Source organism: Haliotis rufescens, unplaced genomic scaffold (genome assembly GCF_023055435.1).
Source record: "Haliotis rufescens isolate VD_foot unplaced genomic scaffold, xgHalRufe1.0.p SCAF_18, whole genome shotgun sequence".
NCBI classification, from domain to species: domain Eukaryota; kingdom Metazoa; phylum Mollusca; class Gastropoda; order Lepetellida; family Haliotidae; genus Haliotis; species Haliotis rufescens.
Window position 1 is genome coordinate 12252250 of NW_025963868.1, and position 14626 is coordinate 12266875.

Genomic DNA, 14626 nt, shown 5'->3' on the forward strand with positions numbered 1-14626 from the left:
ATGTTTGTGTTAATAATCAGTGCATGGAAGGGATTCAGAAGCTTATAATTTTGAAAAAGGCAAATCCATTGTTTAATTCGATTGGAAATTCGATTGCGTATTTTGATCTGTATGATATCACAGCCTCGTTTGTAGTCCGATTCGAATGACATGACGCTAAAATAGCTGTCCAATCAAATTTCACGTACTGGTAATTTGAACTTCCTGTAAGGGACGTAACTCCTGCATTACGATATAGAACTATTTTCGCACTAAACTCCAGTTACTGCTACTACGTATGTAGAACTCTTTCAATAAAGTCTTTTCGATTGGTTATGTTGAATTTAAACCAATGTGCTGGCAAGCGGAATTGAGATGGTGGTGTGACTTGCTAACGACATGGTAGCGGATGGTTCGCCTAGAATGGGCAATATATAAAAGATAATCGAGGATGATAATCAATGGGCATTATACACAAGATAATCGAGGATGATAATCAATGGGCATTAAACACAAGAAAATCGAGGATGATAATCAATGGGCATTAAACACAAGATAATCGATGATGATAATCAATGGACATTAAACACAAGATAATCGAGGATGATAATCAATGGGCATTAAACACAAGATAATGGAGGATGATAATCAATGGGCATTAAACACAAGATAATCGAGGATGATAATCAATGGGCATTAAACACAAGATAATCGAGGATGATAATCAATGGGCATTAAACACAAGATAATCGAGGATGATAATCCATCGGCATTAAACACAAGATAATCGAGGATGATAATCAATGGCCATTATACACAAGATAATGGAGGATGATAATCAATGGGCATTAAATACAAGATAATCGAGGATGATAATCAATGGGCATTAAACACAAGATAATCGAGGATGATAATCAATGGGCATTAAACACAAGATAATCGCGGATGATAATCAATGGGCATTAAACACAAGATAATCGAGGATGATAATCAATGGGCATTAAACACAAGATAATCGAGGATGATAATCAATGGGCATTAAACACAAGATAATCGAGGATGATAATCCATCGGCATTAAACACAAGATAATGGAGGATGATAATCAATGGCCATTATACACAAGATAATGGAGGATGATAATCAATGGGCATTAAATACAAGATAATCGAGGATGATAATCAATGGGCATTAAACACAAGATAATCGAGGATGATAATCAATGGGCATTAAACACAAGATAATCGCGGATGATAATCAATGGGCATTAAACACAAGATAATCGAGGATGATAAGCAATGGGCATTATACACAAGATAATCGAGGTTGATAATCAATGGGCATTATACACAAGATAATCGAGGATGATAATCAGCTAGCCCCACCCCAATCCCATCTCGAATCACCTCCAAGCTCTCAACCCCTCCTCCCCAACCCTCCCTAAACTCAAATACACTGTAGATTGTTCTTAACACGTCAGTACTGCTATTACAGCTAAACGCTGCTTCTACGTGGACTATTTGAGGAATCAAAGCATCTATGGCGGACAAGAAGATCACTCAGCCTCAGGCCTTCAGTGTCAGAGCTTCGACCGCCAAACCCCTCACAGACACACATGGAACAAGGTATGCCTCTGTCCAAGCTTCTAACACCGACTCCCATATGATAGGTATGGAGCAACTTTTATCTTCCAGTGCATATTGGCTGGCCCAGTTGTCTTAAGTGTAGCAATGCGCTGTGCAGAGTTCTTTCCCTTGGGTGAGACAGGACTACACACGTGTTCTCGGGTTTCACTGAAGTGGATAACGAATAACGTCTGCATCGCCCGCGATACAACTGTCAAAGCTGCGTTAAACCAAATATTTTTAAACATGAATACAACAGACATATCTCGAGGTTTTATTCCAGCCAAATTATCCCTTTGAGGTGAGGTGAAATGGGGTTTAACATCGTGTCTCTGATAATTGCAGTAATGGCGTAAATGTGTGTGTGTGTGTGTGTGTGTGTGTGTGTGTGTGTGTGTGTGTGTGTGTGTGTGTGTGTGTGTGTGTGTGTGTGTGTGTGTGTGTGTGTGTGTGTGTGTGTGTGTGTGTTTTACTAGTCTGGGCTGATGCCGATCTTATAGTGCTAGCACACTGAGATACCACTGAGATAACACGAATACTCAACTAAGTTACAGTATACTGTCTCCGTGTCGACCAGGCAGGGTAACAACGAGTACCATTTTTTAACATCTTTTCGTATGACGCTGCCGCGGATCGAAGCCTGGCCATTCAGCTCTCTGGGCGGACGCTCTGCCACTAGACCACGGAGGTGGTTTATCCCATTGAGGCCGTATAACGATATGAAGTCAAATATTTCGTATTAAGTGAGCATAGTTATTTGACATCTGTTCCATGTTATATTTATTGGCTTTTGGGAAAATATATACATTCTATGCTTAGGGAAACGCATTAATTTTATGACGCTTTTCAGTGCCCCAAAGTGCTGACTGAAACAAATTCATACGCGGCCGTCAAAGTAACTGTTTTGAAGACAATCTTGTGTGTGTGATTTGAGCAACGAATCAGTATAAGTGAGTGAGTGAGTATGGTTTTACGACGCTTTTAGCAATATTCCAGCAATATCATGGCGGGGGACACCAGAAATGGGCTTCACACATTGTACCCATGTCGGGAATCGAACCCGGGACTCCGGCATGACGAGCGAACGCTTTAACCACTAGGCTACCCGTCCGCCCCCAGTATTCAAGCAGGCTGTAAATGATATAATTACTTGTTTGTGTTGGTATAAATAAACATGAACTCAACAGTTTGGGAACATAGGTGTGTTATTGTGATTTGAAACCCATAATCAACCAATTACTACTTTATTGTAGTAGTCTTTTTGTGTGTAGCCTTATTAATTGTGTTGTTTGTTGTTAAACACCGCAGTCAACAATATTCCAGCTATATGACGGCGATCTATAAATAATCGAGTCTGGACCAGACAATCCATTGATTGACATCATGAGCATCGATCATGCAATCGGGATACGATAATGATGTATTAACTAAATCAGAGAGCCTGACCACCCGAGCCCGTTAGTCGCCTCTTACGACAGGCAAAGTCGCCTTTTAAGGCAAGACCTATTCTACCCCGTATCTTCACGGGTACAGTAGTAATTCATGAACACTGTCTTGGTGGAATAAGTTGTATGTGTCGGTATTAATGTTAACGTCAATCAACAGTTTCCGTTCTTCACAGTAGAAGTATCTGTATGTGTCGGTATTAATGTTAACGTCAATCAACAGTTTCCGTTCTTCACAGTAGAAGTATCTGCATGTGTCGGTATTAATGTTAACGTCAATCAACAGTTTCCGTTCTTCACAGTAGAAGTATCTGTATGTGTCGGTATTAATGTTAACGTCAATCAACAGTTTCCGTACTTCACAGTAGAAGTATCTGTATGTGTCTGTATTAATGTTAACGTCAATCAACAGTTTCCGTACTTCACAGTAGAAGTATCTGTATGTGTCTGTATTAATGTTAACGTCAATCAACAGTTTCCGTACTTCACAGTAGAAGTATCTGCATGTGTCTGTATTGTTTCACGCCGACTGAGATGTTCCCCCTGGAGCTGAGCTTGGCGGACGTGGGGAACCAGTGCCGGGACCCTGACGGTGAGATGACGCCCTGGTGCTTCACGGTGTCCCCCAAGAAGAGATGGGTATACTGCGCTGTCCCACAATGTTGACATCTTTTTTTCTTTCTATTTTTTGACATCATGAATACAACACGAGTGTGTCGCCCGACATGATTGCAGTTCGTACTGTAAACTGGCTGTATATAAAGTAAGCTGGGCGGCAAAAGAGAGTATAGGTCGAGTTCCATGATCGATGAAACAAGAAGAGGTTTGTTGTGAATTATAATATAATCTAGGGAGGAGTAACAAAATGATTGATCAACCACAGTTTGAATGTATTTGTGCAATCACAGGTAATGTAAGCTCAAGATAAACAATGGTGGGGTAAGACATTTCATTTTCAAAAGTTGTCTGAAATGTCACCAAAAATTGTCCGACACACTACAAGTTCATTGTCGACATGGTTGCCTTCAATAGCGTGTATGACTTCCAGCTGCCTCAATGCATGCTGTGATACGCCGCCTCATCCAGGACGTCAGTCTTCTGATGACGTGGACTGGAATCCGTTGCCACTCGTCTCTCAGGGCCTGCTGCAATTCTTGTCTGTTGACGGGAGGCTGATGGCGTGCTCTGATCTGTCTGTCAGATAGGATTCATATCGGGTGAGCGGGCAGGCCGGGGCAAAACGTCAACGTTCTGCTGGTTCAAAAAGTTCCGAGTCAGTCTTGCAGTATGGGGCCTGGCATTGTCGTGTTGAAACATTGTCCCCTGCTGTTGGTTTTGTAAGAACGGAAGCACAACCGGCTCAACACTTGGTCTCTGTAATGCACAGCGTTCAGGATTCCCTGTATAATCACCAAATCAGCCTTCTGATCTTCACAAATGCCGCCCCACACCATGACAACTCCCCCGCCGAATGGGTGGACCTCTCGAATACCCGCCGGAGCCAAACGTTCCCCTCTGCGTCGATAAACTCGTTCTCTGCCGTCATTTCGAAACAAGTTAAACCGACTTTCATCAGAAAACAGCACTCGACGCTAATTTCTCACTTGTCAGCGTCGAACCTGCCTCGCCCATCGCAGTATCAGTCGTCAATGTTGAGCAGTCAGTACCATTCTTCGGAAAGGACGATACGCTCGGATTCCAGCAGCACAAAGTCGTCGTAGTACTGTACGTTGGCTAATGGGATGGCCCAACGCTGTTGCTGCCGTCGCCGTTACGAATCTGTTTCGCAGGAGAATGAGCCGTATCTGACCGTCTTCCAGTGGTGTTGTCACTCGGGGTGGTCCGGTTCTAGGCCTGTCCTGTGTCCCCCCTGTCTGCCTGTAGCGTTGAATCAGCCTGGCTACTGTCACTGGTGTACAACCAAACCTTTTGGGAATTTGGACCTGTGCTGCCCCCATTTCGGCCATACCGATGGCTCTCTCTCTCTCTGCTCCTGTGACAGTCGTAGCATTTCTTTTGTGTGCTTTCATCACGTGTGGTTATACCCTGCAGACGAACGCATTTATACAACTAACATGCACGTGCAGTTAATGCCATATGCGGGAAACCTGTTTCACCCTTTTTTGTAACAGCACGAGCGCCGTCAAAGGTGGCGCGTTCGGGTGAGGTGTTTTTTGGTACCTGTTCTGGGCAGTCATATTCCCAATACCCACTTTCCATTAGTTATTGCTGTTTTTAGGAAAATTACAAATTGCCAACCTATACTTTCTTAGTTTATTTATTAAAGTAAACCGCACTTCTGTTATTATTTTCTACCATTGTCACAAATTCCCCTTGTCAATGCTCATTCTGTTTGTGTGAAAAATGTTTTGTAAAACATCTTTTTATAAGTGTCGGGTTTAGGGGTTCAGGCAATAAGGCATGAGGGGCGGGTCACAAGATCCCTTTCAGAAACAATACCTTGTGTATATATACACATATATATAGATTGCTCTTGGAAATGTGCACTCAACATGTGATTGTATAATCGGTCCATAGACGGTTTACACTCATTCATTCATTCATTCATTCATTCATTCATTCATTCATTCATTCATTCATTCAAAATGGAAACACATAGCCTAGTCCATGATTCGGTACCTACTGGGCAACTAAATGAGACGCAAGGCAGGCCTTGAAAGATAGGCCTTGAATCGCACCTTTATACAGCCTGCCTTCTAGCTACAGAGACTTCGTTTGACGTGTGACTTATGTTTACACTGACAGCCATACAACAACCAGGTGTGTCGCGGAATAAAATAGTAAGTCAAAAAGAGGAGTGACGCAAGAGTAAAACGCTCAACTTACTCGAAGAGAACATCTGTTGTAGTTGTTACAACGAATGCATTCAAATAAAATCATTATTTTGTGAGAAAGGTGTGTTAAGAACAAGCTCAGTCCGTCACAATGACAGCGCGTCGTAATTCATGTACATCAAGTACACGACGTCACAATGACAGCGCGTCGTAATACATGTACATCAAGTACAAGACGTCACAATGACAGCGCGTCGTAATACATGTACATCAAGTACAAGACGTCACAATGACAGCGCGTCGTAATACATGTACATCAAGTACAAGACGTCACAATGGCCGACACGTTAGACGTGACGGGAGAAATTTTCCAAGTTATTAATGAACCTGTGGCGGTTACATTTGTTGGTAATCATTGACGAATTGAATCTTTGCAAGGTGATTGTATGGATGTATCAAATAGTGTTAAGGTAAATTCATAGTTTGCTGTAGACTGTCACTGTCAGTCTAGACACGGATCGAGTCAACACTACGATACTTTTGGTGTGTGTAATTCTTCGTTTTGATCACTAGGATGGGTCGTAGCTAAGATATTCATGAACGATTATGCAGTCAAACTCTCTGACGTTTCTCAATGTATGCTAAAAGGCTGAGTTCAAGATAAAATGATCCAAATAATCAGAAACGACGTTTCTGTATGTATTCGTGCTAGGGATTCCCCGGTATCCCCCAATAATGCATAATTAGTCTGTCAGTGTTTACGTGATTTCAAGAATACGGTCTCACGAAAAACGCATGAACGTTAAATTGAGTCGCTCATGCACTTATGAATGCCAATTTCGCCAATCAGAATGATATATCTAAGTATGAAACTGATACAGTTAGAACATTATTAAATGATGACCCTAACCCTTTCAACTGATGATGAAGCAGTGATATCGATGACGATTACTGGGCACTTTCGAGTCAAGTTCGGGGAATCCAGAAGAGCAAGATAATGTATTGAATGTTTAATTATCCAGTTTATATTGAAATAATACAAATACGTTCTAAGCATGTATCTATAGATGAACAATTACTACAGTAAATGGCCATGTAGTTTTGACGATTATTATTTTCAGATGTTCGATCCCTCAATGAGTATTTGGCAATATCAAACATGGGACTTTGGACAAGAAGTTACGCTTCAGGTATATGGAGGAACCGATATGTTTTGTTAATTTAATGAATGATTATGATCCAGCTATAGTAGAAAACTTGCTAAAATTCTGTAAAGCTTCACTTGTGAGGAGAGCATGTTATCATTAATTACTGTACACTATGTTATCATTGAATATATAAGTATGATGAACCGCCATCACCTTGATGGAACATTTGTAATTTTGTATACTTTGTATACTTTGTATATGGGCCTGAGGCCTCAAGTACAAATAAACAGAATGATAACCATCCCAAAAGATCAAACATCAAATCCCTACTGATTTTCCCATCTAAGCTAAAAGAGAGTAGTACAGGAGCCTCGTCTGTTTCATATTAAGATCTAAAAACACCATTTAAATTAACAAAAAGTCCACAATCAGATTATGGAAACTGTTCCGTCACTTTCATTTCAGGTGTTCTTGTGAAAAAAAGAGTGTTTAATTTCAAACATTAAATTAACTCATTCAATCTTTCATATAAGATAAAAAGTCATTTTTGTACGTACACTTCCCCTTTAACACAGTAAAATAACGTTTATGTGTTGGCATGAGCATTAGGATTTACAGCTCAGCCATCGCAAACAATGCCATTAGTAATTTCCACAGTTTAAGCAGACAAAATGTAAACAGTTTTCCTTTAAACATTTTCTCTGAAGCTTTTTCTACAATCCCTACTTCAAAGCAAAAAGATAAGTATGAACAAACACATTAAAAGATATACTGATGAGGCTATATCTGTGTTGTGTAGTCATTGTAATTGATTGTACAATTCAAAGAGAAATACTGTTAAGATGATTCCCAATGTAAAGAAACTACCGGGCAAAATAAACTTATCACTTGTAAATTAAGTTTTATCTGAATTAAAGACCTGTTTATCTTATGGTGGAGGCGGCGTCATGGTATGGGGCGGTATTTGCGGTCACTGGACAACAAGGCTTGTCATCATCGATTGGAATCTGACTGGCCAAAGATACAAGGACGAAGTGTTGCGACCTGTTGTAGTGCCATTCATGGACAGCCAAGAGGTACCCTTTTGCAGCAGGATCATGCACGACCTCATTGCACCTGACTTGTTCAGCAATATCTACACAACGTTAACGTCAACGTATTGCCTTGGTCAGCATGTTCTCCAGACATGAATCCCATAGAGTCTCTCTTGGATCATTGTGATCGACAGCTGAGACAACGCATACCTCCTCAGCAAACGGACAGCAGCTTGAACAGGTTTTATTGGATTAGTGGTGCAGAATTCCTGCTGACGTTATCCGGCTATTGACGACACCCATGAGGAAAGGTATTTTGGCGTGCAGGGGGTTTGATGCCGGGGGTGGTCACACATGCTAATAACGACATGTCTTGTCACATGATTTGACTTATTAGCTTCTTTTGAGTGGACTCGTGTTAATGTATTAGTTTTTTTTATCCCATGTCTCTATTGCTCGGCCTCATGGCAAGTGCACTTCCGATATAGTATTGCAATTTTGTACAGCCATCGAAAAATGATTCCTGTTATTAAGATAATCACTATATGGTTAACGCCTGTCTCTTTCTGTGGGAACTGCAGAACAAGGTGATCAGATTATTTTGCCCGGTATTTCAGCTTGAAAGCAAAATCCACGGGATGTGGTAACCCTAATCCATTATTTTTATTCGTGCAGGTTTTGAGAGTGACTACGACTTTCAAGGATGACATTACTTATTTATACAGAGGACGTGCTTTGTTTAGATTGTGTCCATTCTCACATTTCTTGATTTATACACATTCACGGACTTGAAGAATTGGTCAACACATGTATAGATTCGTGAGGGGAGGCATAATGCACAAAATGTATTCTAAATATATAGGACACTGAAAGAAATAACTTACGCTTGGATATTTCTGTTTACACGTCACATGTTATAAAAAACAGTGTCTACTCACGTTATTGAACATATACTCCTACCTTCCATATAAGGAGATATGCTGAACACTTCTACACACATCCTTACTGTTACTATTTGAAAACATATTCAGATGGTAAATGTGTGTACAGAAACATGTTTCCGTTATCTCAGTGAGGACTGACAGACAGGCAATGTGAAAGGTCAATTGAGGTCTTCATAGATTGGCCCATCTGCGGAAAAAAGAAATCGTCTTAGAGAATATGTTAAATATGTGTATGATGTCTTTTTTTACAAGAAGTTAGATTGGTCATAGGCAACCAAATGTTTGCCATATCATAAAGGAAACAAACGTCAATTGAAACATGCGATGTGGCACAAGGTAAGTTTGAAATTCAGATTTTACATCTGGTTTAATGTACTTTTGCAAGGTATAACACTTTCTCTGAACAGCTCTATCCATTGAATCGAATTTACAGAAAGTATTAAGTGGAATGCTGTTGTTGGACTTTGATTATGTCTCCCACACATCGAGATACTTTGCTCGACTCAATCCAATCATATCTCGGCCTCACTAGCAGGAATCCATACTGGAAAAGTAGATTCGTGCATGGGACTGTCAAACGACACATGAACACATGGCGACAGTCGTGAGCCTTACATAACCATTCAAATTGTTTGTTAGCTTTTGTCTTCAAATCAGTGTTCAAGTTATTCCAAAGATTAACTTGTCTTCAAGAAAGGCCAAACTGTTATCCGAACTATATGTGGCGGGTATGACGTTACGCTCTTTACAATATATTGGAGCATTTTCCCTAACCTATCCCTTCCTGAGGTACTGTGAAGGTGTCGGTATAATTGGAATGGACCCGAGTGGCATAGACACTGAGCCATGGTTTTGTTCGTTTGTTTCCATTAGTTGCTTGTACACATCCTTCTTAACGGTTCAGACGTCTGAATTTGTTGTTGGATTGGGATCGATGTTGTTATTGACGTATGTCCTACCTGTACGCGAAAAAGATGTTGTCTTTGTTCCTACAGCGTGGTCAAAGCTTTTATTAACATACACTGGAAAACCTCTTGGCTGTGCGGGTGCTGAAAAGTAAATACAATCTGTGAGTGTTAACCAAGGGGTGTTGAACTCAAACTACTAACCACAATAAGTAAATCATTTATATGAGTCGAAGAAGGATGAATGTATGAAAGGCTGTTAGATTTGGTGGCCTAGTGGTTAAAGCTTTGCTTCATCACCCCAAGGGCCCCAGGGTCGATTCCCCACAGGCAAGTACAATGCATACAATATATTATAAGCAGGGAGTTGGCACTCGGCTATTTCCGCTGGATCCCATGCACAATTTCTGCGCATGCGCAGTAGCAGTAGAAAGGCACATGTCCAAGTCACAAAGTCATAATTATGGTCTAAAACAACGGTGAGGCAGTTTGACAATTTCACCCCTCAAGTCTCAAGAAATTACTGTAAATGCATCCATTAGCTAAACTGAGTAATTCTATGGTGTGAAGAACAGATAATGATTTCGCCATGTGTGTGTTAGTTCACCTTACCATACTTGCCCATTAAGTTCAAATGTCATCCTAGTTTGGAGTTATATCATTAGCTCTTTAAGTTTATCCATGTCCTACACATACCTAAATATTTGGCTTTGAGATATGGAGTTAATGCCACGTGTATTCTTAAAATAAGTCGAAGGATTTACTTGAACTTTTGCAATCTCAGAAAAGAACGAAGTTTAATTACACTAAAACATTTCATTTTTCAACTTTGTACACCACTATCCCACTCAAAGGAAACCGTAAGGAAAAACTTAATTCCTTAATCCATGGGGAATTTGTTACATTGGTTACTAGTGACCATATACTAGTATATAGCAATATATCTATGGTCAGAGGTTCAGGACTATTAATATTATACAAATTGAAAGCAAGTGTCATTTGAAGTTTACTGAGAAGGCACTAAGTGAAATGCTTGACATCTTCATTGATGACATCGATGTGACATTTTAGGATAATTCATTAGGCAAGAAGCAGGCATCCCAAAGGGAACCGATTGTTCTCCCCTTCATGCTGATCTGTTTCTGCATGCATATGAATCGGAATTCCTGTTAGGATTGGCAAAATCAAAACAAGGAAATATGGCAAATAAGTTTAACTGAATGTTGTCGCTTTTATTAAAATGAAGGTGTCTCATAGAAATTCAGGGAATACTCATCAGCTGTTTTCACATCGTTCTCTACTGAAGGTGGACACTTGGGTGGTTATTAAACCGTCTACCCACCACAATTTATTATGATTAAGTTTCATGCAAGTTTACAAAGTTGTCCTTTGATGTATGCTATTGCAGTTTATACTCTTGCAACATTATATATACCGAGACTGAACGGAATGGACCCGAGTGGCATAGACACTGAACCATGGTTTTGTTCGTTTGTTTCCATTAGTTGCTTGTATACATCCTTCTTAACGGTTCAGACGTCTGAGTTTGTTGTTGGATTGGGATCGATGTTGTTATTGACGTATGTCCTACCTGTAAGCGAAGCAGATGTTGTTGTTGTTCCTACAGCGTGGTCAAAGCTTTCATTAACATACACTGGAAAACCTCTTGGCTGTGCGGGTGCTGAAAAGTAAATACAATCAGCGAGTGTTAACCAAGGGGTGTTGAACTCAAACTACTAACCACAATAAGAAAATCCTTTATATGAGTGGAAGAAGGATGAATGTATAAAGGCTGTTAGATTTGGTGGCCTAGTGGTTAAAGCTTTGCTTCGTCACCCCAAGGGCCCCAGGGTCGATTCCCCACAGGCAAGTACAATGCATACAATATATTATATGCAGGAAGTTGGCACTCGGCTATTTCCGCTGGATCCCATGCACAATTTCTGCGCATGCGCAGTAGCAGTAGAAAGGCACATGTCCAAGTCACAAAGTCATACAATGTAATTATGGTCTAAAACAACGGTGAGGCAGTTTGACAATTTCACCCCTCAAGTCTCAAGAAATTACTGTAAATGCATCCATTAGCTAAACTGAGTAATTCTATGGTGTGTAGAACAGATAATGATTTCGCCATGTGTGTGTTAGTTCACCTTACCATACTTGCCCATTAAGTTCAAATGTCATCCTAGTTTGGAGTTATCATTAGCTCTTTAAGTTTATCCATGTCCTACACATACCTAAATATTTGGCTTTGAGATATGGAGTTAATGCCACGTGTATTCTTAAAATAAGTCGAAGGATTTACTTGAACTTTTGCAATCTCAGAAAAGAACTAAGTTTAATTACATTAAAACATTTGATTTTTCAACTTTGTACACCACTATCCCACTCACAGGAAAACGTAATGAAGAACTTAATTCCTTGATCCATGGGGAATTTGTCACATTGGTTACTAGTGACCATATACTAGTATATATCAATATATCTATCGTCAGAGGTTCAGGACTATTAATATTATACAAATTGAAAGCAAGTGTCATTTGAAGTTTACTGAGAAGGCACTAAGTGAAATGCTTGACATCTTCATTGATGACATCGATGTGACATTTTAGGATAATTCATTAGGCAAGAAGCAGGCATCCCAAAGGGAACCGATTGTTCTCCCCTTCATGCTGATCTGTTTCAACATGCATATGAATCGGAATTCCTGTTAGGATTGGCAAAATCAAAACAAGGAAATATGGCAAATAAGTTTAACTGAATGTTGTCGCTTTTATTAAAATGAAGGTGTCTCATAGAAATTCAGGGAATACTCATCAGCTGTTTTCACATCGTTCTCTACTGAAGGTGGACACTTGGGTGGTTAAACCGTCTACCCACAACAATTTATTATTATTAAGTTTCATGCAAGTTTACAAAGTTGTCCTTTGATGTGTGCTATTGCAGTTCATATTCTTGCAACATTATATATACCGAGACTCTTATGCAGGGACTTTACATGGTGCGGTTTGCTGGTATTGCGAAAACCTGATCCTGTCTTTGTGATGGCCCGTGAGGAACTGCTGCATTTCTAAAAACTTACAATTTACAATGAGAAATCCGTACTCTTTGGTTGACATGTAGTGAGTGGGTTTACCCTGTGTAGTTTCGCTCCTGATGACTCCATATGTCTGTTGAACACTTGTACCACGTTGCAATGCTGTATAAGGCTTCTCATAGTGCGCATCTGCAACATAACGGTTCTTAATGGCACACAGACACACCGACCCCCAAACACATGAAACACTAGGTACATGTACTTATAATGAAATGCCTCATTGTCTTCTTTGTTAAGAGCTCTTCAAACCATATCGAAAGATTTTATTTTAGGTTTGGGATATATTGGGTACTGTGTGAGAGGGAATATTGAACGATTTCTTTGCACTCTACCTTCGAGAGTCTTCATGCCTCTCCTTTTCCTGTAGAAGACCACACCTGTCAACACCCCCGTGATCAGCAGCACACCGATGATGACACACACAACTATCACTACAGTATTGTCTGAAACAAATAGTTTTAAGATTTCTGTTTCAATTAATCTCATCAAATGCAGAATGCAATATAAATATGTCTCCGTGTACTAATTATTATTAACAGATGTTACTTAGTGTATTAATGGCCTAATCTCTCCAAACTAACATTATACCACTTAATGTCCCTAATGTGCGATGTAGATGACACTCTGCTAAAACATTTACTATCATGTGAAGTCATATCTCATATAAATATTAAACGCCAACGCAAGAAAATATCCAATCTATATATCCGATAAAACAGATTACATTCCAAAGCTCGATATACAGATATTTTGAAAACCTTTTAGAATCTATGTACATAGTTATTGGTAGGCTCGGAATCAATACAAATGAAAACTAAAAATCTTTTGCTATTATCTTGATATATTGTAGTTCAAAACATTTTCGATCCACACAGAGCAATGTATATTTTTTGTCTGATACTTCTTTGTAAATATAAGTACCGAAAGGTTTACTCGTTAATCATAAGCGTTCTTGAGACAAACCTGTTATTGGAAATGTGAGATAAATAATTCATTATTTTCAGAAATATTTAAAACTTTAACCGTGAAGGGGATCTACTTTGCTTGTAATAAAGCAAAATACTTTACCCCAACATGTATGCAATTAATAACTTCTCAATAGTACTAGTGAGCATATTATTTCATTATAGTAGTATAGTTATTTCAAGTCGAACCAGCTTAATATGGGAGGAGGGTAGAAACTGTTGGAAGTCTTTAACTTTTGTCAAAGCCAGGTGCACGGATAGAGTCCGGATGAATGTAGGACTCGATCCAACACCCCTGAAGATCCTGGCAAACCCAAGTAACTCTGCACATCGAATTGCCATGAACAGATGTGCTATTGAAGAAGTCTTAGAAATGATGCCATAACATTGTAAAAGAGGCATGAAGAGCTTTATGTGTTGGATAAAGCACGAGCACGTCAAAGGATCTTTATGATGTTTAAAACTCGCATCCGCGGGATAAAGGTTTTAAATATCATAAAAATCCGAGAGAAGTGTATTATCTAACTTATAAACCTAAAACAGAGTCTTAAAACAACATTTATCAACAGTTTTATGTTTCAATGGAAATAAAAAAAGACCAAAAAAAACACAAAACAAATTTTTTTAAGGAAGAGAATTTATGGATGTTTGATTCTTTTTTATTAGGCACACAACGTTTCGGAGTATATG

The 14626-nt window shown here is 39.5% G+C and overlaps 1 protein-coding gene across 5 annotated transcripts in view; it reads right to left on the reverse strand.

Moving 5' to 3' along the window:
• LOC124127857 (cell adhesion molecule 2-like) overlaps positions 1-14626 on the reverse strand; it is a 54144-nt gene that overhangs the window by 27827 nt on the left and 11691 nt on the right. The window contains exons 6-10 of one of the 5 annotated variants that reach the window (XM_046491236.2): positions 13304-13414; positions 12957-13100; positions 11466-11555; positions 9929-10018; positions 6839-9156 (exon numbers count right to left, since the gene is read on the reverse strand). In XM_046491236.2, coding sequence (XP_046347192.2) covers positions 9128-9156; positions 9929-10018; positions 11466-11555; positions 12957-13100; positions 13304-13414 — 464 coding nt within the window. In that variant the 3' untranslated portion in view covers positions 6839-9127. Of the gene's footprint in view, positions 1-6838; positions 9157-9928; positions 10019-11465; positions 11556-12956; positions 13101-13303; positions 13415-14626 lie in introns of those variants that run through there. The other 4 variants (XM_046491237.2, XM_046491239.2, XM_046491238.2 and 1 more) reach the window with 4 other exon arrangements.